Genomic DNA, 25,000 nt, shown 5'->3' on the forward strand with positions numbered 1-25,000 from the left:
GAGAGAGAGAGAGAGAAAGTGGGTGAGAGAGAGAGGGTGAGAGAGAGAGAGAGAGAAAGTGGGTGAGAGAGAGAGGGTGAGAGAGAGAGAGAGAAAGGGTGAGAGAGAGAGAGAGAAAGTGGGTGTGTGCGTCTGTGTGTCTGTAAAGCTGCTGAAGGACGGAAGTAGCGCACGTGTAATTCTGTTGTGTGCGTGCGCACACGTGCACTTTCGCTGGGCAGGCTGGCGCAGGGCCAGATGCAGCAGCAGAACGTCGAGGACGCCGTGCGCGAATCCCAGAAGCCCCTGGCACGCCATCGCGACGACGCGGACCTGGACCGCATGCTGAGGGAGCAGGAGAGGGAGGGAGACCCCATGGCGGCCATGCTCCGGCGGAAAAAAGAACGCGATGCCAAGATACGAGGGGTGAAAGGTCAGACACGACACCATACACTGACGAGAGCTTCTATCATTCTCTCTCGCGTGCTTCATCTTCTACTGTGCGTGTCCTATACCGTCTCTCATGACCCCTCTGGTTGTTGATTTGTTGTTGTTGTTGTTGTTGTTCCAGAGAAACCTCGCTATAAAGGACCAGTCCCGCCGCCAAACCGCTTCAACCTTCCACCAGGCTTCCGCTGGGATGGAGTGGACAGGTACGACTCAGTCTGCAGTCCAGTCATTCAGCACTTCATCCACACTGACATACAATAAGCCCATTCAGCGTAGGTAGTGAAGCGCACTACGACAATAAGCCCATTCAGCGTAGGTAGGGAAGTGCACTACGACAATAAGCCCATTCAGCGTAGGTAGTGAAGCGCACTACGACAATAAGCCCATTCAGCGTAGGTAGTGAAGCGCACTACGACAATAAGCCCATTCAGCGTAGGGCTGTAGGATTGTATCGATACAACGATGCATCGCGGTACGTAGTCTCGCGATACTGTATCGATCTTTCAGCCCGGAGTATCGATACAGCCGGGCGCTGTAAAATTTTATTTTATTTTTATTTTATTTTATTCTTTTATTTAAATTTTTAAATCCAGTTTAAAAAGCATATTCTACAATATTAAGTTAAAAAAGCATACATATAAATAATTTTGAAAAACCATAAATACTACAATGTTGACAGTTTAAAAAGCATGGATATCAAATGTAAAATATTTATTAGCTAGCTCTCTGTCCAGTCATTGAGTTTGAGTTTTCTATATAGTGCATTTGAGCCATTCAGTTTTCAGTCTTGAACACTTAAAATCTTTCAGTAAATGATGTGTGTATCGCAATACGTATCGTATTGTATCGTATTGTATTGTATTGTATCGTGACCTCTGTATCGTGATACGTATCGAATCGTGACCTGTGTATCGTGATGCGTATCGTATCGCGAAATCCAAGATGATATACAGCCCTAATTCAGCGTAGGTAGTGAAGTGCACTACTACAATATGACTTTTATATACCTATATAATACGACAAAATGACAAATCATTAAAAAAAATAAAAAATAATAATACATCCACAGAGCTTTTAGAAAGGTGCAGAATAAAAGCATTGCCCCCCCCCCCACCCCCCACATAAAAAAATATTGAGTCTGAATATATTAATTTAAGAAATGTTGACGGGTTTGACAAGAACGTCCTGCATACCTCTGTCTGGTTTGGGGCATCTTCAACATGGCTGGTGAGCCGACAGCACTGTGACGCTGGTAGGACTGTGACGCTGGTAGGACTGTGACGCTGGTAGGACTGTGACGCTGGTAGTACTGTGACGCTGGTAGCACTGTGACGCTGGTAGGACTGTGACGCTGGTAGCACTGTGACGCTGGTAGCACTGTGACGCTGGTAGGACTGTGACGCTGGTAGGACTGTGACGCTGGTAGGACTGTGACGCTGGTAGGACTGTGACGCTGGTAGGACTGTGACGCTGGTAGCACTGTGACGTTGGTAGGACTGTGACGCTGGTAGGACTGTGACGTTGGTAGGACTGTGACGCTGGTAGGACTGTGACGCTGGTAGGACTGACGTTGGTAGGACTGTGACGCTGGTAGGACTGTGACGCTGGTAGGACTGACGCTGGTAGGACTGTGACGCTGGTAGGACTGTGACGCTGGTAGGACTGTGACGCTGGTAGGACTGTGACGTTGGTAGGACTGTGACGTTGGTAGGACTGTGACGCTGGTAGGACTGACGTTGGTAGGACTGTGACGTTGGTAGGACTGTGACGCTGGTAGGACTGACGCTGGTAGGACTGTGACGCTGGTAGCACTGTGACGCTGGTAGGACTGACGCTGGTAGGACTGTGACGCTGGTAGGACTGACGCTGGTAGGACTGTGACGCTGGTAGGACTGTGACGTTGGGAGGACTGTGACGCTGGTAGGACTGTGACGTTGGTAGGACTGTGACGCTGGTAGGACTGTGACGCTGGTAGGACTGTGACGTTGGTAGGACTGTGACGCTGGTAGGACTGTGACGCTGGTAGGACTGTGACGTTGGTAGGACTGTGACGCTGGTAGGACTGTGACGCTGGTAGGACTGTGACGTTGGTAGGACTGTGACGTTGGTAGGACTGTGACGCTGGTAGGACTGTGACGTTGGTAGTACTGTGACGCTGGTAGGACTGTGACGTTGGTAGGACTGTGACGCTGGTAGGACTGTGACGTTGGTAGGACTGTGACGCTGGTAGGACTGTGACGCTGGTAGGACTGTGACGTTGGTAGGACTGACGCTGGTAGGACTGACGCTGGTAGGACTGTGACGTTGGTAGGACTGTGACGCTGGTAGGACTGACGCTGGTAGGACTGTGACGTTGGTAGGACTGTGACGTTGGTAGGACTGTGACGTTGGTAGGACTGTGACGCTGGTAGGACTGTGACGTTGGTAGGACTGTGACGCTGGTAGGACGGTGACGCTGGTAGGACTGTGACGCTGGTAGGACTGTGACGCTGGTAGGACTGTGACGCTGGTAGGACTGTGACGTTGGTAGGACTGTGACGTTGGTAGGACTGTGACGCTGGTAGGACTGTGACGTTGGTAGGACTGACGCTGGTAGGACTGTGACGTTGGTAGGACTGTGACGTTGGTAGGACTGTGACGCTGGTAGGACTGTGACGCTGGTAGGACTGTGACGCTGGTAGGACTGTGACGCTGGTAGGACTGTGACGCTGGTAGGACTGTGACGCTGGTAGGACTGTGACGCTGGTAGGACTGTGACGCTGGTAGGACTGTGACGTTGGTAGGACTGTGACGCTGGTAGGACTGTGACGTTGGTAGGACTGTGACGCTGGTAGGACTGTGACGCTGGTAGGACTGTGACGTTGGTAGGACTGACGCTGGTAGGACTGACGCTGGTAGGACTGTGACGTTGGTAGGACTGTGACGCTGGTAGGACTGACGCTGGTAGGACTGTGACGTTGGTAGGACTGTGACGTTGGTAGGACTGTGACGTTGGTAGGACTGTGACGCTGGTAGGACTGTGACGTTGGTAGGACTGTGACGCTGGTAGGACGGTGACGCTGGTAGGACTGTGACGTTGGTAGGACTGGGACGCTGGTAGGACTGTGACGCTGGTAGGACTGTGACGCTGGTAGGACTGTGACGCTGGTAGGACTGTGACGTTGGTAGGACTGTGACGCTGGTAGGACTGTGACGCTGGTAGGACGGTGACGCTGGTAGGACTGTGACGCTGGTAGGACTTTGACGCTGGTAGGACTGTGACGCTGGTAGGACTGTGACGTTGGTAGGACTGTGACGTTGGTAGGACTGTGACGCTGGTACCACGCAGCATGTCGGGAGGCGCGAGCGATCAGGACTCTAATCTATCAATCTACTAATCTCATATACTATTGGCTCACAAGCCTTGCTAGAGTTGCTATTTTTTATGACTAGTCCACATGGAAATCTTGACTATAGCACCACCTAGTGCTAAAGTAAAAAACTACCACTGAATACAAATATAATAGGTGCTAAATGTTTGTGTCTTCCTGTCTGTGTGTGTGTGTCTTTAGCCTGTGTGTGTTAGTGTGTGTCCCTGTCTGTGTGTATGTCTTTCTCCTGTGTGTGTTAGTGTCCCTCCCTGTCTGTGTGTGTATGTCTTTAGCCTGTGTGTGTGTGTGTCCCTGTCTGTGTGTGTTAGTGTAGCCTGTGTGTGTTAGTGTGTGTCCCTCCCTGTCTGTGTGTGTGTGTCTTTAGCCTGTGTGTTAGTGTGTGTCCCTGTCTGTGTGTGTGTCTTTAGCCTGTGTGTGTTAGTGTGTGTCCCTGTCTGTGTGGGTCTTTAGCCTGTGTGTGTTAGTGTGTGTCCCTGTCTGTGTGTGTGTCTTTAGCCTGTGTGTGTTAGTGTGTGTCCCTGTCTGTGTGTGTGTCTTTAGCCTGTGTGTGTTAGAGTGGTTCCTGTCTGTGTGTGTGTCTTTAGCCTGTGTGTGTTAGTGTGTGTCCCTCCCTGTCTGTGTGTGTGTCTTTAGCCTGTGTGTGTTAGTGTGTGTCCCTGTCTGTGTGTATGTCTTTAGCCTGTGTGTGTTAGTGTGTGTCCCTCCCTGTCTGTGTGTGTCTTTAGCCTGTGTGTGTTAGTGTGTGTCCCTGTCTGTGTGTGTGTCTTTAGCCTGTGTGTGTTAGTGTGTGTCCCTGTCTGTGTGTGTGTGTCTTTAGCCTGTGTGTGTTAGTGTCCCCTCTGTCTGTGTGTGTGTCTTTAGCCTGTGTGTGTTAGTGTGTGTCCCTGTCTGTGTGTGTGTGTCTTTAGCCTGTGTTTGTTAGTGTGTGTCCCTGTCTGTGTGTTAGTGTGTGTCCCTGTGTGTGTTAGTGTGTGTCCCTGTGTGTGTTAGTGTGTGTCCCTGTGTGTTAGTGTGTGTCCCTGTGTGTTAGTGTGTGTCCCTGTGTGTCCCTGTGTGGAGTGGATGCTGTCTCTTTGAAGGCCGGTGTGTTAGTGTGTGTCCGTGTGTGTGTGTGTTAGTGTGTGTCCGTGTGTGGGAGTGGATGCTGTCTCTTTGAAGGCCGGTGTGTAAGTGTGTGTTAGTGTGTTAGTGTGTTAGTGTGTGTTAGTGTGTGTTAGTGTGTGTTAGTGTGTGTTAGTGTGTGTCCGTGTGTGGGAGTGGATGCTGTCTCTTTGAAGGCCGGTGTGTTAGTGTGTGTTAGTGTGTGTTAGTGTGTGTTAGTGTGTGTCCCTGTCTCTTTGAAGGCCGGTGTGTTTGAGCAGCGTTTCTGTTCTTCTCAGATCGAACGGCTTTGAACAGAAGCGCTACAGCAGGATGGCTGACAAGAAGGCCGTGGAGGACATGGCTTACAAGTGGAGCGTGGAAGACATGTAGAGAACAGGACCTTCACGGGACCTTCACAGGACCTTCACAGGACCTTCACACGACCTTCACAGCACCTTCACACGACCTTCACACGACCTTCACAGCACCTTCACAGGACCTTCACAGCACCTTCACAGCACCTTCACACAACCTTCACACGACCTTCACAGGACCTTCACAGGACCTTCTCTGACCGGTCGCTAGAGGACAGAGGGACGGACGGAGGAGGGACATCAGACTAAAGACTGCTCTGTGAAACACAGGCAGGTTCATCTCATTCTCCATACAACACACACACACACACACACACACACACACACACACACACACACACACACACACACGCGCGCTATGAGGAGCTCACATGGCCAGTAGAAGACCTAGGAAACCCCAGTGTGAGTGATAGCGATGCATTGGGCTGTGTGTCCTCCTGCCCTGCAGTGTGTGTTCTCCTGCCCTGCAGTGTGTGTTCTCCTGCCCTGCAGTAGACGGAAGAGACAGCTTCACCAACGCTCGGTTGAATCACGGAGCCGACACACCCATGTCTGTGTTTCACATTTGTTTATTAAATCAGCTGTTTTTCTATGTCACTGTGTCCTCCGACATGATTTCAAAGCACTTTTCCATCCATCTACAGGTTGAAAGTCCAAACTGGCTTGTCAGTCACAGTGCTGTAATATTCGATCTTTTGTCATTATTCATAACTACATTTGCTACCATGTAAACTCTACTGTACACATAGAAAGAGCCACTGAGTCAGTTGAGTCATTCAGATTGATCTTGGCTGGGAGGTACAGTATACAGATTACTGGGTTAGTTTGGGTTATGTGGTTGTGTTTGTATATTTAACCGTACTACAACATTGCCAGTATCAGAGATAGAATAGTCTCCTGTATTGAGATGCAGTCATTGCGTTATGGTTCTGCTAGACGAGAGGAAGTCGGGGAGTTGAGGGGAGGAATTGGAGGGTCACTTAGGGTAAGTGCCTGGTTGTCCGAATTGGAGGGTCACTTAGGGTAAGTGCCTGGTTGTCCGAATTGGAGGGTCACTTAGGGTAAGTGCCTGGTTGTCCGGTAGCCCTCAGTCTGCCGATGGGTTTGTAGTGTTGTGTTAAAGACCATAACGGGTAGGCGTCTCTCTGGACTGTCCTGAACTCTGCCCTGTGGGGACAGACACACACACACACACACACACACACACACACACACACACACAGGCAGGGTGAGTTGAGGGGGGGCTCTAGCTGAGGGGGGGGCCCATGCAGGAATCCGGATGGCATTATTATAGAATGGGCCTTGTGTCCAGCACTGCTTAAGAATGCAATCATCTCAATTTGTGATCAATCATCTGAATCTGTGATCAATCATCTGAATCTGTGATCAATCATCTGAATCTGAGATTATGTGAAACCCCCCCTCCCCCTCTCCCAATTTGGGAGTCACTCGTGAACACACACACACACACACACACAGACATTTACCTGAGGGCAGGGTTGATGAACACACACACACACACAGACATTTACCTGAGCGCACGGTTGATGAACACACACACACACACAGACATTTACCTGAGGGCAAGGTTGATGAACACACACACACACGTACCTGAGGGCAGGGTTGATGAACACACACACACACACGTACCTGAGGGCAGGGTTGATGAACACACACACACACACACGTACCTGAGGGTAGGGTTGATGAACACACACACACACACACACACACACACACACGTACCTGAGGGTAGGGTTGATGAACACACACACACACACACACACATGTACCTGAGGGCAGGGTTGATGAACACACACACACACACACGTACCTGAGGGCAGGGTTGATGAACACACACACACACACACACACACACATGTACCTGAGGGCAGGGTTGATGAACACACACACACACACACACACACACACACGTACCTGAGGGCAGGGTTGATGAACACACACACACACACACACGTACCTGAGGGCAGGGTTGATGAACACACACACACACACGTGTACCTGAGGGCAGGGTTGATGAACACACACACACACACACACACACACATGTACCTGAGGGCAGGGTTGATGAACACACACACACACACACACATTTACCTGAGGGCAGGGTTGATGAACACACACACGTACCTGAGGGCAGGGTTGATGAACACACACACACACACACACACACACACGTACCTGAGGGCAGGGTTGATGAACACACACACACACACACATGTACCTGATGGCAGGGTTGATGAACACACACACACACACACACGTACCTGAGGGCAGGGTTGATGAACACACACACACACACACACATGTACCTGAGGGCAGGGTTGATGAACACACACACACACACACACGTACCTGAGGGCAGGGTTGATGAACACACACACACACACACACACACGTACCTGAGGGCAGGGTTGATGGCCATGTTGTCCGGCTGAGGCCAGGTGGGGCTCCTCTTCCTGCGGGGGTTGGAGGGAGGAGGGAAGTCCTGCTGGTACAGAGACAGCACCTCCTCCCTCTCTGCTCTCACTCCTTCCTCGTCCACGCCCCTCTTTCTCTCTCCCTCCTCCTCTTTTCCTTCCACCTCATCCTTCCCTCGCCCTTTCTCCTCCCTCTCCTCCCTCCCTCTGTGCCTCCGGCGTCTCACGGCCCGCGGGGCTCCCTCTAGAGGATGGGGGTGGTAGGACTCTCTCTGGGTGGTCAGGAAGCACCGGCTGCCTGCAAGGTCATAGTTACCCTCCTGTAACCCTGGGTTATGTTATGTTATGTTATTTTTATTTATAATGCGCCCCCCAACCAACTGTTACAGCAGCCCGGGTACAAAAAGAGACAAACAAAAACAAAGGACTGCAGAGACACAAAATAATCAAGAAACTACATTTAAGACACAAGACAAGGACATAAATTAATGGGCTCTGCTTTCTCGTCATCTGATCTAGAACTTTGTCTTCAGACCAGAGCATCGTCCACATGGCCAGAATATCAATGTGATGTGTGGATGACAGAGGGCAGGTTCATGCACTCCAGCCAGGCCGGTTAGGACCAATCCTGTCACGGTTTAAGTCAATTTAAGACTCGACTTTACTTGCTTATGTACGTCAGATGTAGGACTGATCTGATAGGTGGTAAGGTGGGCTTATCAGGAAAAGTAGAGTCTTCACACCAGAAATATTGGGGCTATAAGTCCTTCTTCAGTCTGTCTTCAGTCTGTCTTCAGTCTGTCTTCTGTCTTCAGTCTGTCTTCTTAAGTCTGTCTTCTTCAGTCTGTCTTCAGTCTGTCTTCTGTCTTCAGTCTGTCTTCTTAAGTCTGTCTTCTTCAGTCTGTCTTCAGTCTGTCTTCTGTCTTCAGTCTGTCTTCAGTCCGTCTTCTTCAGTCTGTCTTCAGTCTGTCTTCAGTCCTTCTTCAGTCCTTCTTCAGTCCTTCTTCAGTCCTTCTTCAGTCTGTCTTCAGTCTGTCTTCATCAGTCTGTCTTCAGTCTGTCTTCTTCAGTCTGTCTTCAGTCTGTCTTCAGTCTGTCTTCAGTCTGTTTTCAGTCCGTCTTCAGTCTGTCTTCAGTCTGTCTTCAGTCCGTCTTCAGTCTGTCTTCAGTCTGTCTTCAGTCTGTCTTCTTCAGTCTGTCTTCAGTCTGTCTTCACTCTGTCTTCAGTCTGTCTTCAGTCTGTCTTCAGTCTGTCTTCAGTCCGTCTTCAGTCTGTCTTCAGTCCTTCTTCAGTCTGTCTTCAGTCTGTCTTCAGTCGGTCTTCAGTCGGTCTTCAGTCTGTCTTCTTCAGTCTGTCTTCTTCAGTCTGTCTTCTGTCTGTCTTCAGTCTGTCTTCAGTCTGTCTTCAGTCTGTCTTCTGTCCTTCTTCAGTCTGTCTTCAGTCTGTCTTCAGTCTGTCTTCAGTCCTTCTTCAGTCTGTCTTCAGTCTGTTTTCAGTCTGTCTTCAGTCTGTCTTCAGTCTGTCTTCAGTCTGTCTTCAGTCTGTTTTCAGTCTGTCTTCAGTCTGTCTTCAGTCTGTCTTCAGTGTGTCTTCAGTCTGTCTTCAGTCTGTTTTCAGTCCTTCTTCAGTCTGTCTTCAGTCTGTCTTCTTCAGTCTGTCTTCAGTCTGTCTTCAGTCTGTCTTCAGTCCGTCTTCAGTCTGTCTTCAGTCTGTCTTCAGTCTGTCTTCAGTCTGTCTTCAGTCCTTCTTCAGTCTGTCTTCAGTCTGTCTTCAGTCTGTCTTCAGTCTGTTTTCAGTCTGTTTTCAGTCTGTCTTCAGTCTGTCTTCAGTCTGTTTTCAGTCTGTCTTCAGTCTGTCTTCAGTCTGTCTTCAGTCTGTCTTCTGTCTGTCTTCAGTCTGTCTTCAGTCTGTCTTCAGTCCTTCTTCAGTCTGTCTTCAGTCTGTCTTCAGTCCTTCTTCAGTCTGTCTTCAGTCTGTCTTCAGTCTGTTTTCAGTCTGACTTCAGTCTGTCTTCAGTCTGTCTTCAGTCTGTTTTCAGTCTGTCTTCAGTCTGTCTTCAGTCTGTCTTCAGTCTGTCTTCAGTCTGTTTTCAGTCCTTCTTCAGTCTGTCTTCAGTCTGTCTTCTTCAGTCTGTCTTCAGTCCTTCTTCAGTCTGTCTTCAGTCTGTCTTCAGTCCGTCTTCAGTCTGTCTTCAGTCTGTCTTCAGTCTGTCTTCTGTCCTTCTTCAGTCTGTCTTCAGTCTGTCTTCAGTCTGTCTTCAGTCCTTCTTCAGTCTGTCTTCAGTCTGTTTTCAGTCTGTCTTCAGTCTGTCTTCAGTCTGTCTTCAGTCTGTCTTCAGTCTGTTTTCAGTCTGTCTTCAGTCTGTCTTCAGTCTGTCTTCAGTGTGTCTTCAGTCTGTCTTCAGTCTGTCTTCAGTCTGTTTTCAGTCCTTCTTCAGTCTGTCTTCAGTCTGTCTTCTTCAGTCTGTCTTCAGTCTGTCTTCAGTCTGTCTTCAGTCCGTCTTCAGTCTGTCTTCAGTCTGTCTTCAGTCTGTCTTCAGTCTGTCTTCAGTCCTTCTTCAGTCTGTCTTCAGTCTGTCTTCAGTCTGTCTTCAGTCTGTTTTCAGTCTGTTTTCAGTCTGTCTTCAGTCTGTCTTCAGTCTGTTTTCAGTCTGTCTTCAGTCTGTCTTCAGTCTGTCTTCAGTCTGTCTTCAGTCTGTCTTCTGTCTGTCTTCAGTCTGTCTTCAGTCTGTCTTCAGTCCTTCTTCAGTCTGTCTTCAGTCTGTCTTCAGTCTGTCTTCAGTCTGTTTTCAGTCTGTCTTCAGTCTGTCTTTAGTCTGTCTTCTTCAGTCTGTCTTCAGTCTGTCTTCAGTCTGTCTTCAGTCTGTCTTCAGTCTGTTTTCAGTCTGTCTTCAGTCTGTCTTTAGTCTGTCTTCTTCAGTCTGTCTTCAGTCTGTCTTCAGTCTGTCTTTAGTCTGTCTTCTTCAGTCTGTCTTCAGTCCGTCTTCTTCAGTCTGTCTTCAGTCTGTCTTCAGTCTGTTTTCAGTCCTTCTTCAGTCTGTCTTCAGTCTGTCTTCAGTCTGTCTTCAGTCTGTCTTCAGTGTGTCTTCAGTCTGTCTTCAGTCTGTCTTCAGTCTGTCTTCAGTCTGTCTTCAGTCTGTCTTCAGTCTGTCTTCTTCAGTCCTTCTTCAGTCTGTCTTCAGTCTGTCTTCTTCAGTCTGTCTTCAGTCCGTCTTCAGTCTGTCTTCAGTCTGTGTTCAGTCTGTCTTCAGTCTGTCTTCAGTCCGTCTTCAGTCTGTCTTCAGTCTGTCTTCAGTCTGTCTTTAGTCTGTCTTCTTCAGTCTGTCTTCAGTCTGTCTTCAGTCTGTCTTCAGTCTGTCTTTAGTCTGTCTTCTTCAGTCTGTCTTCAGTCTGTCTTCAGTCTGTCTTTAGTCTGTCTTCTTCAGTCTGTCTTCAGTCTGTCTTCAGTCTGTCTTTAGTCTGTCTTCAGTCTGTCTTCAGTCTGTCTTCAGTCTGTCTTCAGTCTGTCTTCAGTCTGTCTTCAGTCTGTTTTCAGTCTGTCTTCAGTCTGTCTTTAGTCTGTCTTCTTCAGTCTGTCTTCAGTCTGTTTTCAGTCTGTCTTCAGTCTGTCTTTAGTCTGTCTTCAGTCTGTCTTCAGTCTGTTTTCAGTCTGTCTTCAGTCTGTCTTTAGTCTGTCTTCTTCAGTCTGTCTTCAGTCTGTCTTTAGTCTGTCTTCAGTCTGTCTTCAGTCTGTCTTCAGTCTGTCTTCAGTCTGTTTTCAGTCCTTCTTCAGTCTGTCTTCAGTCTGTCTTCAGTCTGTCTTCAGTCTGTCTTCAGTCTGTCTTCAGTCTGTCTTCAGTCCTTCTTCAGTCTGTCTTCAGTCTGTCTTCAGTCTGTCTTCAGTCTGTCTTCAGTCTGTCTTCAGTCTGTCTTCTGTCTTCAGTCTGAAGAAGGGCTTGTAGCCCGAGACCCTGGGAGCATAATTCTGGTGTGCAGAACTCTACTCTTCCTGATGAGTTTGTTTTTCTGTCTCGCACCTTGTTGTAAACATTTTGGATGTGCGTGCCTTTGTCCATTTTCTGCATTAAGGTGGGCTTACCCTCCAGGGCCAGGTTGGACTGCAGACCCCTCCCCCTCTCTGGCTGTGGCCCTGGTCTAAGGCAGAAGGCCCGCTGTGATGTGGACTCCATTTTGGCCGGGGTGTCTGGGTACAGGAGTAAACCTGAACGCATGTGGAGAGAGTGAAAGAGGAGACGGAGATTATCTGAATGACCTGTTGATATATGTATTAAAACGTACGATCACACACACACACACACACACACACACACACACACACACCTGCCATGGCAGGTAGCTCTCCTCTGTAGGACCGAGTGTGGAAGAACTGGAGAGTGTGGAAGGGGTGTGGACCGCGCGTCTGTGACATCACAGTGACCGGGGTGTGCGATGGATCCGGGACATAATCCTTGGACATCATTGGGACTGTGTGTGTTCAGTGTAGTCAGTAGCTTGAGACACACACACACACACACACACACACACACCATATCACATGACACATGTAGCTGGATATGAAGGAACATTGTAGATGAGCCGTGTCATATGGGACATAAATTCTCTCTCCTATGATGCTTTTAGCTTCTCTCACTCTGAAATGTAATTTAATGTAATTTATTGCTTTATAAATGTTCTTAGCCGGTAGACAAACATACTCCAGGAGCTTGCTCGATCGCCTTGTTGAGAGGGGTCAGGGAAGAATTTTTACAGCTCACTTATCTGGCCCCCGGGTGATTACTGTTTTTTTGCTTCCCTCTGGAATATGTAGAGAGTGGGTCGTATGCCCACCTCCCTTGTTCTCTGTAAAGCGCATTGTGTTGCCTCTGGGTATGAAATGCGCTATACAAATAAAGCTTTGATTGATTGATTGATTGATTGATATGGGAGGCATGGCTGACGAGCACTGTGATGAACTGAATAAGCTGGACTGAACTCTCACTGTTGGAGTGAAGTACAGTATGTAACAGAAAAACACCCAGCAGTATTGACCCAAAACATTTAACAAGAGTAGGATAATTAACCTTTTCCAACCACCGTGAAGCTATCAAACCCTGCATTCAACACTGTTAGTTCACACTGATGATCTTCATCCAAAAGGAGCTTGTAGCCAGATAATTCAACAGATTCATATGAACACTGGACTTACCTGAGAGTGGTACTGTACAACACATCTGAAGATCAAACGGCTCGCTTCACAAAGGTCTACTTTCTCAGTGCTGGTTGATTGTGTGTGTTTGCGTGTGTGTGTGTGTGTGTGCGTGTGTGTGTGTGTGTGTGTGTGTGTGTGTGTGTGTGTGTGTGTGTGTGCGCCTGACTCCTAGGCTGTACACAGAGCCCTTGTACTCTTGTTTACCCCTGTTGTCATGGTGCACCATTCTTCGAGAGGCTGTTAGTGCCTGGGGGACAATGATGCAGTCGGACCGACGCACAGCTGGGCTGTGACTGGTGCCCAAGGACAGCAGGAATTGCTGGGAATTGTTTGAATGGCATGCAGGGATTGGTGGGAATTGTGTGTGTGTGTGTGTGTGTGTGTGTGTGTGTGTGTGTGTGTGTGTGTGTGTGTGTATGTGTTGGAATAATCGCTGTCCTGCTGAAGCCACCTAAGTGTGCTGTAGCAACTACTGTGTGTCAGTTAGAATCCAAAGAGACGACAATAGAAAGGAGAATAAAATCACATTTTATTGATTGTCAAATTCAATTCATTCATGTTGGTAAAATGATTCCACGAGGAGATACATGAATGAAAAATGCAATTTTGAGGGCTTCTCTTAGATACATTAAACAGCTAAGTTACAGGGGGAAAAATATACTTGTAACTCGGGAGTGTCTGTTACCTGATCTAGCCGTTTTTAATGACAGGCTAAAGCTAGTGTGGCTACAGCAGGTCTGAGCTGGTTCTAGCCAGTCTAGACCAGTCCTAGCTGGTGGGGAAGAGCATGAAGCCGGTGAAGGTGTTGTCCATGCGTCCGGGATTACAGAACATCTGGTTGTGCTCCGTGGGCTGCACCGACACCTCATCCCCCACGTCCAGCTCCAGCACCACCGACCCCGAGGTCAACAGGAAGGAACCCGCAACTGTAAAGGGAGAATCACAGAAGCCCACCATTGTCTCCGCCCCCCGCTTCAGGTTCAGGCACAACAGTGATTTAGCTGAGATGTGATAGGTGAAGAAGTACACGCCCTTGATGGAACACTGGAACGCCCCGCCCCTCAGAGAGTTGCCTGCTAGGCTGCGCTCCAGGTTGGGCAGGATTGGTCTGTCGAAGGTTACGGCCGTGTTCCTAGGAGGAGACTGGTTTGTGGCCCTCTTGTAGGAGAAGAAGGATTTCTGGGAGTCCTTGCTGTCCAAGGCTGTGCCCGTCTTTCCTACTGGGCCTTGGGGTCCGTCGGGGCCGTGTGGGCCTGGATGGCCGGGCTCTCCCTTTAGTCCTGACCTCCCTGGGGGTCCATACAGACCAGGCTCTCCCTTCTGCCCCTGCAAGCCCGGCCCTGACTCGCCTGCACACACACACACACACACACACACACACACACACACACACACACACACACACACACACACAGACACACACAGGACAATTCTGACTAATACGGCATTATGCGGTTTGTGATTTCCTGTTACTGTAGACTTAGGAAAATGTAACCGACAAAATCCCTGCCCCTCCGTCCAAAGCCTCTCACAAATGACCCTTCCTAGGCAGGTAGGCAGGCTGACAGGCAGGTAAGACATCCCATCATTTCAAGTTGACAACTCAAAATAATTGTACAATTCAGTCCTGTGACTTCTACAGATTATGCATTTATATTATTTTAGTGTCAGAGCACTTTATTTATTGATTGCTGACAATTGCAAAAAAAACATAGCAAAAAGTGCGGAGCCAAACTGCATACTGTCCCTTCCTCAGAGGGCAGGGCGTGTCTCACCTGGGTCCCCCTTCTCCCCTCCGAGGCCATCGGTCCCACTGGCTCCATGAGCCCCAGGGATCCCAGGTATCCCAGGGTAACCGCGGTAGGGGTCACAACTCGTCTCCATGGCAACGGGTGTCACAAGGGATGTCAGGATGCCGCTGACCATGACAGCAGTACACCATCTCAGCCACTGGGAGGCCTGTCACACGCGCACACACACACACACACACACACACACACACACACACACACACACACACACACACACACACACACACACACACACACACACACAGAACCTGGTTAGAAAAGCTATTATTATTCTTTCAAATCGAACCTCAGAATGGAAGAAAGATTTAGAGACACTATGTGGCCCTCTAGAGAAAGCATCCTTCACTGAAGCCCAGCACTTCACAAAGTAGCACACTAGACCTCTCACCATCGGTAGAGTAGCACACTAGACCTCTCACCATCGGTAGAGTAGCACACTAGACCTCACCATCGGTAGAGTAGCACACTAGACCTCTCACCATCGGTAGAGTAGCACACTAGACCTCTCACCATCGGTAGAGTAGCACACTAGACCTCACACCATCGGTAGAGTAGCACATTAGACCTCTCACCATCGGTAGAGTAGCACACTAGACCTCACCATCGGTAGAGTAGCACACTAGACCTCACCATCGGTAGAGTAGCACACTAGACCTCTCACCATCGGTAGAGTAGCACACTAGACCTCACCATCGGTAGAGTAGCACACTAGACCTCTCACCATCGGTAGAGTAGCACACTAGACCTCTCACCATCCGTAGAGTAGCACACTAGACCTCACCATCGGTAGAGTAGCACACTAGACCTCACCATCGGTAGAGTAGCACACTAGACCTCACCATCGGTAGAGTAGCACACTAGACCTCTCACCATCGGTAGAGTAGCACACTAGACCTCACCATCGGTAGAGTAGCACACTAGACCTCTCACCATCGGTAGAGTAGCACACTAGACCTCTCACCATCGGTAGAGTAGCACACTAGACCTCTCACCATCGGTAGAGTAGCACACTAGACCTCACCATCGGTAGAGTAGCACACTAGACCTCACCATCGGTAGAGTAGCACACTAGACCTCTCACCATCGGTAGAGTAGCACACTAGACCTCTCACCATCGGTAGAGTAGCACACTAGACCTCACCATCGGTAGAGTAGCACACTAGACCTCTCACCATCGGTAGAGTAGCACACTAGACCTCACCATCGGTAGAGTAGCACACTAGACCTCACCATCGGTAGAGTAGCACACTAGACCTCTCACCATCGGTAGAGTAGCACACTAGACCTCACCATCGGTAGAGTAGCACACTAGACCTCTCACCATCGGTAGAGTAGCACACTAGACCTCACCATCGGTAGAGTAGCACACTAGACCTCTCACCATCGGTAGAGTAGCACACTAGACCTCTCACCATCGGTAGAGTAGCACACTAGACCTCACCATCGGTAGAGTAGCACACTAGACCTCTCACAAACGGTAGAGTAGCACACTAGACCTCACCATCGGTAGAGTAGCACACTAGACCTCTCACCATCGGTAGAGTAGCACACTAGACCTCACCATCGGTAGAGTAGCACACTAGACCTCACCATCGGTAGAGTAGCACACTAGACCTCACCATCGGTAGAGTAGCACACTAGACCTCACCATCGGTAGAGTAGCACACTAGACCTCTCACCATCGGTAGAGTAGCACACTAGACCTCTCACCATCGGTAGAGTAGCACACTAGACCTCACCATCGGTAGAGTAGCACACTAGACCTCACCATCGGTAGAGTAGCACACTAGACCTCACCATCGGTAGAGTAGCACACTAGACCTCACCATCGGTAGAGTAGCACACTAGACCTCTCACCATCGGTAGAGTAGCACACTAGACCTCACCATCGGTAGAGTATACGTGGCTTCACTCCTTTCCATTCCAACAGGGTTCCTGGCGTTGGTTTGATTGCAGGTGTGAGTTTGCTGAGGCGTCTCAGACTGGCAGGATGACCATCGGACGTGTAGACGCTCCTCGAACCAGCGAGCTTCTCAGGAGCCGGGGGAGAATCTGATTAAGGGATGAACTGACCTCGAGGTGGTTCCCGTGGCAACGGCGCCTTCCAGCCAGAAGAGGAAGAGAAACCGAGTCCAAGAGAGGAAGCAAGTCAAAAAAATAAGTCATCATCAAGTTCACTAAATAAATAAATGAAATGCCCCCTGTTTTACCTTGCTCATTCTGCCCGTCGCTGCACTCCTCACTTCCCTGACTCTGAGAATGAGGAAGAGCTGAGTTCTGCAGGAGAATCTGTTCTGCCTGTAAAGAAGGAAATCAACAATTCAACCAATAAATGTCTTTAATAATATCTTAAAGTCCGCTGCCTTTCAAAAGTCTTCCCTCCTTTCATTTTTCATTGTAGTCATTTAGCAGAAGCTTTTATCCCAAACAACTTAGAGTAAGTACAGTTTGTCTAGAGCAAGTGAACTGACTGTACATCCCAGCCATCATACCAGCAGTCAAAGAGATAAAGAAAGTGGACAAGTGTTTATATATATATACACAATTTGTACGTAGTACAGTAAGTTGCCTACATATATATACTGTATATACACACAGTACTGTTTATACAGCAACAATGGGTAACCACAGGAGAGTACTACAATATGTGACGGGCCTCCCTTCCCCTCACCCTAACCCGGGTCCGTACCCCCTCCCTACCCCAACCCCTGCCTCTATCTGGACCCAGGCACACTCACACACACACAGACATACACCAGTCCTGGGCTCAGATCCCCTTCCCCTCACCCTAACCCGGGTCCGTATCCTTTTCCTACCCCCTCCCTACCCCAACCCCTGCCTCTATCTGGGCCCAGGCACACTCACACACACACACACAGACATACACCAGTCCTTGTCTCAGATCCCCTTCCCCTCACCCTAACCCGGGTCCGTATCCTTTTCCTACCCCGATCCTACCCTTGACCCCTGCCTCTATCTGGGCCCAGGCACATTCACGCACACACAGACATACACCAGTGTTTGCCATGTCTCTCCTATGATGTTTTTAGCCTCTCTTACTGTGAAAATGTAATTTAATGTAATGTATTGCTTTATAAATGTTCTTAGCCGTTAGACAAACATACTCCAGGAGCTTGCTCGATCGCCTTGTTGAGAGGGGTCAGGGAAGAATTTATACAGCTCACTTTTCTGGCCCCTGGGTGATTACTGTTTTTTGCTTCCCTCTGGAATATGTAGAGAGTGGGTCGTATGCCCACCTCCCTTGTTCTCTGTAAAGCACATTGTGTGCGCTATACAAATAAAGCTTTGATTTATTGATTGATTTATTGAATATGAGGTGACTGAAAAACTAAAAGACACTCAGGTAGAAACAATGTGAAACATCTTTATTGTTTCTAGAACAATCAAAGAATAACATGTATTATTGATTTGTTTACATTGTGCAAGTACTGATTCAATGATTCATAAATGAACAACCAGCATTCAGCTAGAAGATGGAGGGATGGATAGGTGGATGGATGGAGGGATGGATGGAGGGATGGAGGGATGGGTGGATGGATGGAGGGATGGATGGATGGAGGAGGGATGGATGGTAGGTCTGTGAATCACTGAGCATAAAGGAGGAATCCGGAGAAGAGGCTGTTCCCCTCTGGGCTGCTTGTCATGCTGTTGTAGGCGTTGGTCTCTAGCCACACCTCCTGGTCCTTCCTCAGGTAGACCGCCAGGCCCCCTGAGCTCACCTGCCTCTTGTTCTTTTTAGAAGGTTGGTCACAGAAGGCGCCCAGAGTGATTCCGTCCAGTTTGAGAAGCACACAGAGCTTATCTTCTGAGGTGGCGTGGTACACAAAGTAGTAGGTCCCTGGAACACGGCATCTATAACACAGGACGATATTATAGTTCAATGGACAGACCGACAGAGAGATAGATACACTGTGGATGGATGGATAGATAGATAGATAGATAGATAGATAGATAGATAGATAGATAGATAGATAGATAGATAGATAGATAGATAGATAGATAGACAGACAGACAGACAGACAGACAGACAGACAGACAGACAGACAGACAGATAGATAGATAGATAGATAGATAGATAGATAGATAGATAGATAGATAGATAGACAGACAGACAGACAGACAGACAGACAGACAGACAGATAGATAGATAGATAGATAGATAGATAGATAGATAGATAGATAGATAGATAGATAGATAGATAGATAGACAGACAGACAGACAGACAGACAGACAGATAGATAGATAGATAGATAGATAGATAGATAGATAGATAGATAGATAGATAGATAGATAGATAGATAGATAGATAGATAGATAGATAGATAGATAGATAGATAGATAGATAGATAGATAGACAGACAGACAGATAGATAGATAGAAAGACAGACAGATGTATATATATAGAGAGAGAGATAGATGGAGAGATAGAGAGAGAGAAAGAGACAGACAGATAAAGAGATAGATACACTGTAGATAGATAGACAGAGAAACAGTAGGCAGACAGACAGAGCTTTAGATAAAGTTAGAGTTGATAGATAAATAAATAGAAATATATAATATACTTGAAGTGTCCTGTCACTTTGTTGTAGTCATTGTTGACGTCGGTTATGACGGTGGTAAAGATGATGGGTTTAAAGGTTTCGGGCGCTGTGACTGTTCCTCTGGCTACGCTGAAGGCAGACGTCTGTGAGATTCCACCAGAGCCGGGCGCTCCCTTCTTGCCTGGAGGTCCTATTGGGCCAGGTGCACCCCCCACCCCCCTCTCCCCACTCCTGCCACGCTTCCCAGCTGCTCCCTGGGCACCAGTCTCCCCCCTCTCACCCGTCACAGGCCCCTGGCCCTGCCCCACGGACACTCCTGGGGGGACGGAGAAACTGGGGTTAAGGGTTTTAATGACCATTGGTTCAGGAAATCCTGATTATTATTATTATTATTATTATTATTATTATTAGTAGTAGTAGTAGTAGTAGTAGTAGTAGTAGTAGTATTAGTATTATTAGCATTATTAGTATTATTAGTATTTGACCAAATTGTATTCATTTTCAACAACAACAAAAGAAACAGCAGACATACAGTCAGTTGACATTTTATACTAAGTACATAAATAAAATAAATTTTTAAGTTAGCAATACTAACACTAATTAAAATGAATAAATTATACAATTATTGCAAAAATAATATTGACAAAATAACAGTGTATGTACTTAGCAAATGGAAATACATACATTGCTGATATGGACCAGTGTGTCCGCAATGAATAAAGATTATATATATATATTTACATAGAAATCTTAGATATTTGTACATTGCGACTGTTTGCTTTGTTGGATCTCTTGAGCATGTGTGTGTGTGTGTGTGTGTGTGTGTGTGTGTGTGTGTGTGTGTGTGTGTGTGTGTACAGTATGTGTATGTGCACCTGCCACTCCTTTCTGTCCCATCTCTCCATCTCGGCCATTCCTTCCTGGTAACCCTGGGATACCAGGAAGTCCAGGTGTTCCTCCCGAAGCACAGGTTTCCATGGAGACCAAGAGAGGGAGAGTCAATGAGAGCAAGGCTCCCATAGCAACATAGGGATGGAGCATTGTGACCAGTTATGATGATACCTTGGAGAAGAGAAGAGAAGAGAAGAGAAGAGAAGAGAAGAGAAGAGAAGAGAAGAGAAGAGAAGAGAAGAGAAGAGAAGAGAAGAGAAGAGAAGAGAAGAGAAGAGAAGAGAAGAGAAGAAGAAAGAAGAAAAGAGGAGAGGAGAATAAGCATTAAAAAGCGGTTTCTTTCACTGGGATGAATTGTTTGTATCACAATCATGCAAAAAAGGGAAGTAAACAACTTAGGACAACAACAGTTATAACAAATGTAAAATAATTTAAATAAACTACACAGGATATACATGTTTCTGAAACATTCAGATAGTAGCACATCAGAGCACAAGAAACGAAGCTATCAACTTACTTGTAGGTGAAGGACAGAGTGAAGAGGGTTGAGAATGGGCTCAGTGTGACTGACTGCAACATGTTGGGATCCGCATGAGGAACCAGCCAGCTCAGCAGCTTTCACTTCTCCTGCCGTTCAGGGTCACAGTTCCACTTCCTCTGGATGGCCGGGGTCATCTAGGGTCACACATCTCTCTGGCTGGCCGTGGTCATCTAGGGTCACACATCTCTCTGGCTGGCCGTGGTCATCTAGGGTCACACATCTCTCTGGATGGCCCTGGTCATCTAGGGTCACACATACTGCATCTCTCTGGGTGGCCCTGGTCATCTAGGGTCACACATACTGCATCTCTCTGGAGGGGCGTGGTCATCTAGGGTCACACATACTGCATCTCTCTGGGTGGCCCTGGTCATCTAGGGTCACACATACTGCATCTCTCTGGATGGGCCTGGTCATCTAGGGTCACACATACTGCATCTGGTAAGGATCAGTTACCGGCTGTTTCAAACTCAACAGTTTGTTGTCCACCTGGTTGTTGTTCTGTACAAACGGGCTGGACAATTATTTAGCAGTATGACAGCCTAGTGCATTGTACAAAAAGTGCAAAAAGTAGCATCTAAAACTTACAAAACGCAAACACACACATGCTCTCACATACTCAGCATCTATTCTAATAATAAAACAGAATAGTCACCGTTGTTTAATAAATGTTTATTTGAGGAACTGAGGCACTGAAGATGCACAAGGTTGTATTCACACTATATACCTGATGTGAGATAACAATACCTTTCTGATTCTCATTCCAGTGACTGATTGTGTAAAGCAGAGGTAAGGTCATCACATATTCAACATGAGACTGACTTCCTCCTCAGTGTTGAGCATAGGCTCTGTGCACCAGCTCCACTACTTCCTGAAAGTCACTTGGCTTCTTTATTTCCTGTCCAATATGATTGGATTAAGTGATTAATCAGGTGTGCGCTGGGTCTGCCTCACACCTGATTAATTACTTAGGCCAATCATATAGGACAGGAAATAAAGATGCCAAGTGACTTTCAGGAAGTAGTGGAGCTGGTGCACAGAGCCTATTGAGGTGATTAAGCAGTCGGGAATATCAGGAACCCGTTGAACACAATCTGCTTCTCCGCTGTGTCTGTGAGAGTTTGGTCCTTCTGCTGGTCCTTGAACATCTCCAGCCACACGGTCTGATCACGCAGCAGAGAGAGCACCACACCCCCAGAGAGAACCTGCTCACACAACATGGAAACAACAACACATTTCACATATCTTATTAGAATTCAATTGGAAATTGCCCAGCTGGTCATTACAATAACGTGTGTGTAATCAAAAATATGAGATTATTGGGCGTTGTGATACTGTAAGTTTGGACTGACTTGTGAGGTTCCCCTACTGCTGTAGTCACAGAACCCCAGCTTCCTCTCCTCAAGAGCCTCACTCATCAGCTTCAGACACATATCTGTCTGCAGACACGCACACAACAACAACAACAACAACAACAACAACAAACAAACAACAACACACAAAGATAAAGTTAATGGAAACTGTGATTTGTAGAATGTTGAGCTGCCATGAAAGATTTGAGAGCAGCATGTTTCCACGTGAATGACCTCTGTAACGTTTTTCAATCAGGACCTGAGTTTCTCACAGATGTTTTACCTTGGACATTGAGTGGAACACAAAGTAGTAGACCCCTGGCTCCTTACAGGTGAAGATACCTGTGTCCAGGTCAAAGTCAGCGCTGGTGTTGGTGATGGACTTCTGGAAGGTGATTTTTTTATTGTATCCGGAGAAGGTGTTGACAGTGCGGAGCACGGAGAAGGCCGGCCGGGACTGCTGGGACTGGCCACCGCTTTCTCCTGGGGGGCCTTGACGTCCAGGGGCCCCTAGAAGGCCCTCTCGGCCCAGATCTCCAGAGTAACCCTTAGGGCCCATTTCCCCTGCAGGCCCCCGGCCCCCCCTCTCCCCCTTCATCTTGAGGAGGGCAGCTGCCTCGCCCGGCAGCACTGCCGCTGAGAGAGCTGGGACACATAGACCAGTCATGAGACACATCGTACATTCAGTCACTACGGCCCACAACTCTGGAACTAGTTGCCTGATGATCTGAGACATTCCACAACTGTCTCATCCTTTATAACTAAGCTGAAAACCCATCTATTCTCCCAGGCCTATGAATAATTAGTGCCTGTTTATTTGTCTGCCTCTCTCTCTTCTCTCCTCTCTCTCTTCTTCTATGTTTTTGGGTGTGGGTGGGAAAAGGATGTATTGTTTATTATATATTTATTGTCTACTAGTGTGCCATATTTATACATTTCTCTTATCTTCTTATTTCTGTATGTAAAGCACATTGAGATTACTTTGTATGAAATGTGCTATACTAATTCAATTTGATTGATTGATTGATTGATTGATCGTACAGGAAGGAAGGATACAAGTTATCCCACATTTTACTTGCAATCAAAACATTGTTTTGTTAGGTGACATATCTCCATCGAGGACCAGAAAGAGACGTATTGTTTGTGATTAGTTACCCAGTCTCTCTGTGTGAGAAGTAATGGCTGTGGAGCTGTGACTCACCCGGCTCTCCTTTCCCTCCCTTGGCTCCATCCCGTCCGTCCACGCCGGGCGCCCCGGCCGCGCCGTCTATTCCATCCTGGACCCGACAGGTCTGGTCCTGGCCTTGTCCTGAAGACAGGAGCCCCACACACACCAGCACCCACAGCCCAGACGATCTGCCCATGCTCACAAACCCTGCCCAGCCCAGAGAGAGAGAGAGAGAGAGAGAGAGAGAGAGAGAGAGAAAGACAATCATGTTCAATTAATGCGAGCACTGGAGGGAGATGTTATAAACATTATGTTTATTCAATTTTTATTGGTTTATTTTTTAAGCTTCTTGAGCGCAGACTTCCAGTTTTTTCATTGTTTGCCTTGTGTTTTACACAGCAGCATCAATAACAACACTACGTTATGAAGTTTACAATTTAATTCAACTCCTCTGCTCCATGCAGTTCATGTCAGCCTCTCCCCTTGATTCAGTACTCTGCTTTCTTTTGATCCCTTCATTTTACCTTCTTGTCCACCCCTCTTATCGACTCATCTAACAATTATAGTCCTCTAGTTCTCTTCTGCCTTGTAAATCCTCTTATCTTGTTCTATTTACTACTCAACTTTTTGCCATTGAAATATGATAGAAATATGTATTTTCCTTACCAGTGTTAGTCTTCAGTGTTGACGTGTGGCTATCTGCTCTTTCCTCTTTTTAGTTTTGTGAAGACTAGCGATTCAGCCTGATTGACAGATTGACTCTCTCTCTCTCTCTCTCTCTCTCTCTCTCTCACACACACACACACACACACACACACACACACACACACACACACACACACACAGTCAGTAGTTTCATTTCCTCCTGTTCTCTCATGGACAATGAATGCACTTAACTTGAATCAGGATGATTAGGGACCAGGCAGCTCAGCCAGTCCCTCTTGTTATTGACAATATTCTGCTTCTGAATCTTCTTCCTGGGAAATCTGCCTTACATGAAAAATCACCAAACGTTGCATAGATGTCTAGTTCTATGCCAAAAGTCCTCCACTGGCATTGTGGTCCTATAGTGTCTATTGTTTAAAACATAGGTTTATAGTCATTAAATTTAGCATAAGATCAAATAACATTACTAAATATTTTAGTGTACTACAGGAGTTCCTCCCTTAGGCCCTAGTTTAGTTTCCCATCAAAACATAGTTTAGACACGCCCCCTCCATTTGTATTGGTTTGTTATATACAGTGACATCTCATTCGGTAACAGCAAGCTCCACCAATCAGAGACGTCGCTGTTGGAAACCCCACCCAAAATAGCTTACCCAAGGACTACATCCGGCCACCTACACTCAATCTGCAATCAGCAAGACAAGCCAAAGGTCAAGCTGCCAGCTTCTCACTAGCTGGTAGCTCAACAAGAACAGGACTTTCCCTTGACGTAGAATATTGTGAATTCAAGTCCTGGGTGATGCAGAATAGTATATATGCAATGCCTACTCAGGCATTAGTGTGGATTTCAGACACATGATTTTAAAGATATTTTTAATTTAAGAAGTTTTAAATAATTAGGGTCCAGGCGGAGACCCTCGTGCACGGTATTTGTCTTTTGTCTCCTCCTCTTCCTCTTCTTTCTCCTAATTCTTCCCCCAAAAAATGCCCGGCCCCTATATTTATAGCAGCTATATATAATTAATAATGTAATGTGTAGCCCTATCCTTGACATATTTTTCTTCACCATTGATATGACCCCCACACTACATCCGCACTACGTCATGCTGTGCATAGGTCAAT

The 25,000-nt window shown here is 47.4% G+C and overlaps 4 protein-coding genes across 4 annotated transcripts in view; 1 reads left to right on the forward strand and 3 right to left on the reverse strand.

Annotated features, from left to right (window-relative positions):
- The window catches only part of bud13 (BUD13 homolog), a gene marked incomplete at its 5' end in the record, with an annotated part of 6,203 nt that extends 354 nt beyond the window's left edge, over nt 1–5,849 (forward strand). The window contains 3 exons of the mRNA XM_084449835.1: nt 222–412; nt 551–632; nt 5,180–5,849. Of these exons, the coding sequence (XP_084305961.1) occupies nt 222–412; nt 551–632; nt 5,180–5,273 (367 nt within the window). The 3' untranslated portion in view covers nt 5,274–5,849. The remainder of the gene's footprint in view (nt 1–221; nt 413–550; nt 633–5,179) is intronic.
- A 7,552-nt stretch (nt 5,850–13,401) lies between these two features.
- Nucleotides 13,402–16,713, reverse strand: c1qb (complement component 1, q subcomponent, B chain). Its single transcript, XM_084450580.1, has 3 exons — nt 16,587–16,713; nt 14,665–14,848; nt 13,402–14,238 (listed from the first exon to the last, which is right to left on the reverse strand). Exons 1-3 carry the CDS (start codon nt 16,620–16,622, stop codon nt 13,658–13,660), a joined length of 801 nt encoding a protein of 266 aa, XP_084306706.1. The 5' UTR covers nt 16,623–16,713; the 3' UTR covers nt 13,402–13,657.
- A 1,434-nt stretch (nt 16,714–18,147) lies between these two features.
- Nucleotides 18,148–20,283, reverse strand: c1qc (complement component 1, q subcomponent, C chain; the record flags this gene model as incomplete). The annotated part of the gene is made up of 3 exons (XM_084449482.1): nt 18,148–18,573; nt 19,285–19,579; nt 20,139–20,283. The coding sequence occupies 3 exons, from the start codon at nt 20,281–20,283 to the stop codon at nt 18,306–18,308; spliced, it is 708 nt and encodes a 235-aa protein (XP_084305608.1). The 3' UTR covers nt 18,148–18,305.
- A 1,378-nt stretch (nt 20,284–21,661) lies between these two features.
- Nucleotides 21,662–23,918, reverse strand: c1qa (complement component 1, q subcomponent, A chain). Its single transcript, XM_084450539.1, has 5 exons — nt 23,879–23,918; nt 23,246–23,419; nt 22,328–22,689; nt 22,045–22,131; nt 21,662–21,897 (listed from the first exon to the last, which is right to left on the reverse strand). The coding sequence occupies exons 2-5, from the start codon at nt 23,406–23,408 to the stop codon at nt 21,748–21,750; spliced, it is 762 nt and encodes a 253-aa protein (XP_084306665.1). The 5' UTR covers nt 23,409–23,419; nt 23,879–23,918; the 3' UTR covers nt 21,662–21,747.
- Nucleotides 23,919–25,000: the final 1,082 nt, after the last annotated feature.

Source organism: Borostomias antarcticus (assembly GCF_949987555.1).
Source record: "Borostomias antarcticus genome assembly, chromosome: 15".
Lineage (NCBI taxonomy): Eukaryota > Metazoa > Chordata > Actinopteri > Stomiiformes > Stomiidae > Borostomias > Borostomias antarcticus.

Excerpts from the sequence above, each read along its gene's own strand:
- c1qa (XM_084450539.1), bottom strand. The coding sequence starts at position 23,408 with ATGGGCAGATCGTCTGGGCTGTGGGTGCTGGTGTGTGTGGGGCTCCTG. Across the intron at positions 22,690-23,245 it reads GGGAGGGAAAGGAGAGCCGG|CTCTCTCAGCGGCAGTGCTG; the intron begins GTGAGTCACAGC and ends TATGTGTCCCAG. Across the intron at positions 22,132-22,327 it reads TGTTCCACTCAATGTCCAAG|ACAGATATGTGTCTGAAGCT; the intron begins GTAAAACATCTG and ends GCGTGTCTGCAG.
- c1qb (XM_084450580.1), bottom strand. The coding sequence starts at position 16,622 with ATGGAAAGGAGTGAAGCCACGTATACTCTACCGATG. Across the intron at positions 14,849-16,586 it reads CCACGTATACTCTACCGATG|GCCTCCCAGTGGCTGAGATG; the intron begins GTGAGGTCTAGT and ends CGCGTGTGACAG. Across the intron at positions 14,239-14,664 it reads AGGGGAGAAGGGGGACCCAG|GCGAGTCAGGGCCGGGCTTG; the intron begins GTGAGACACGCC and ends GTGTGTGTGCAG.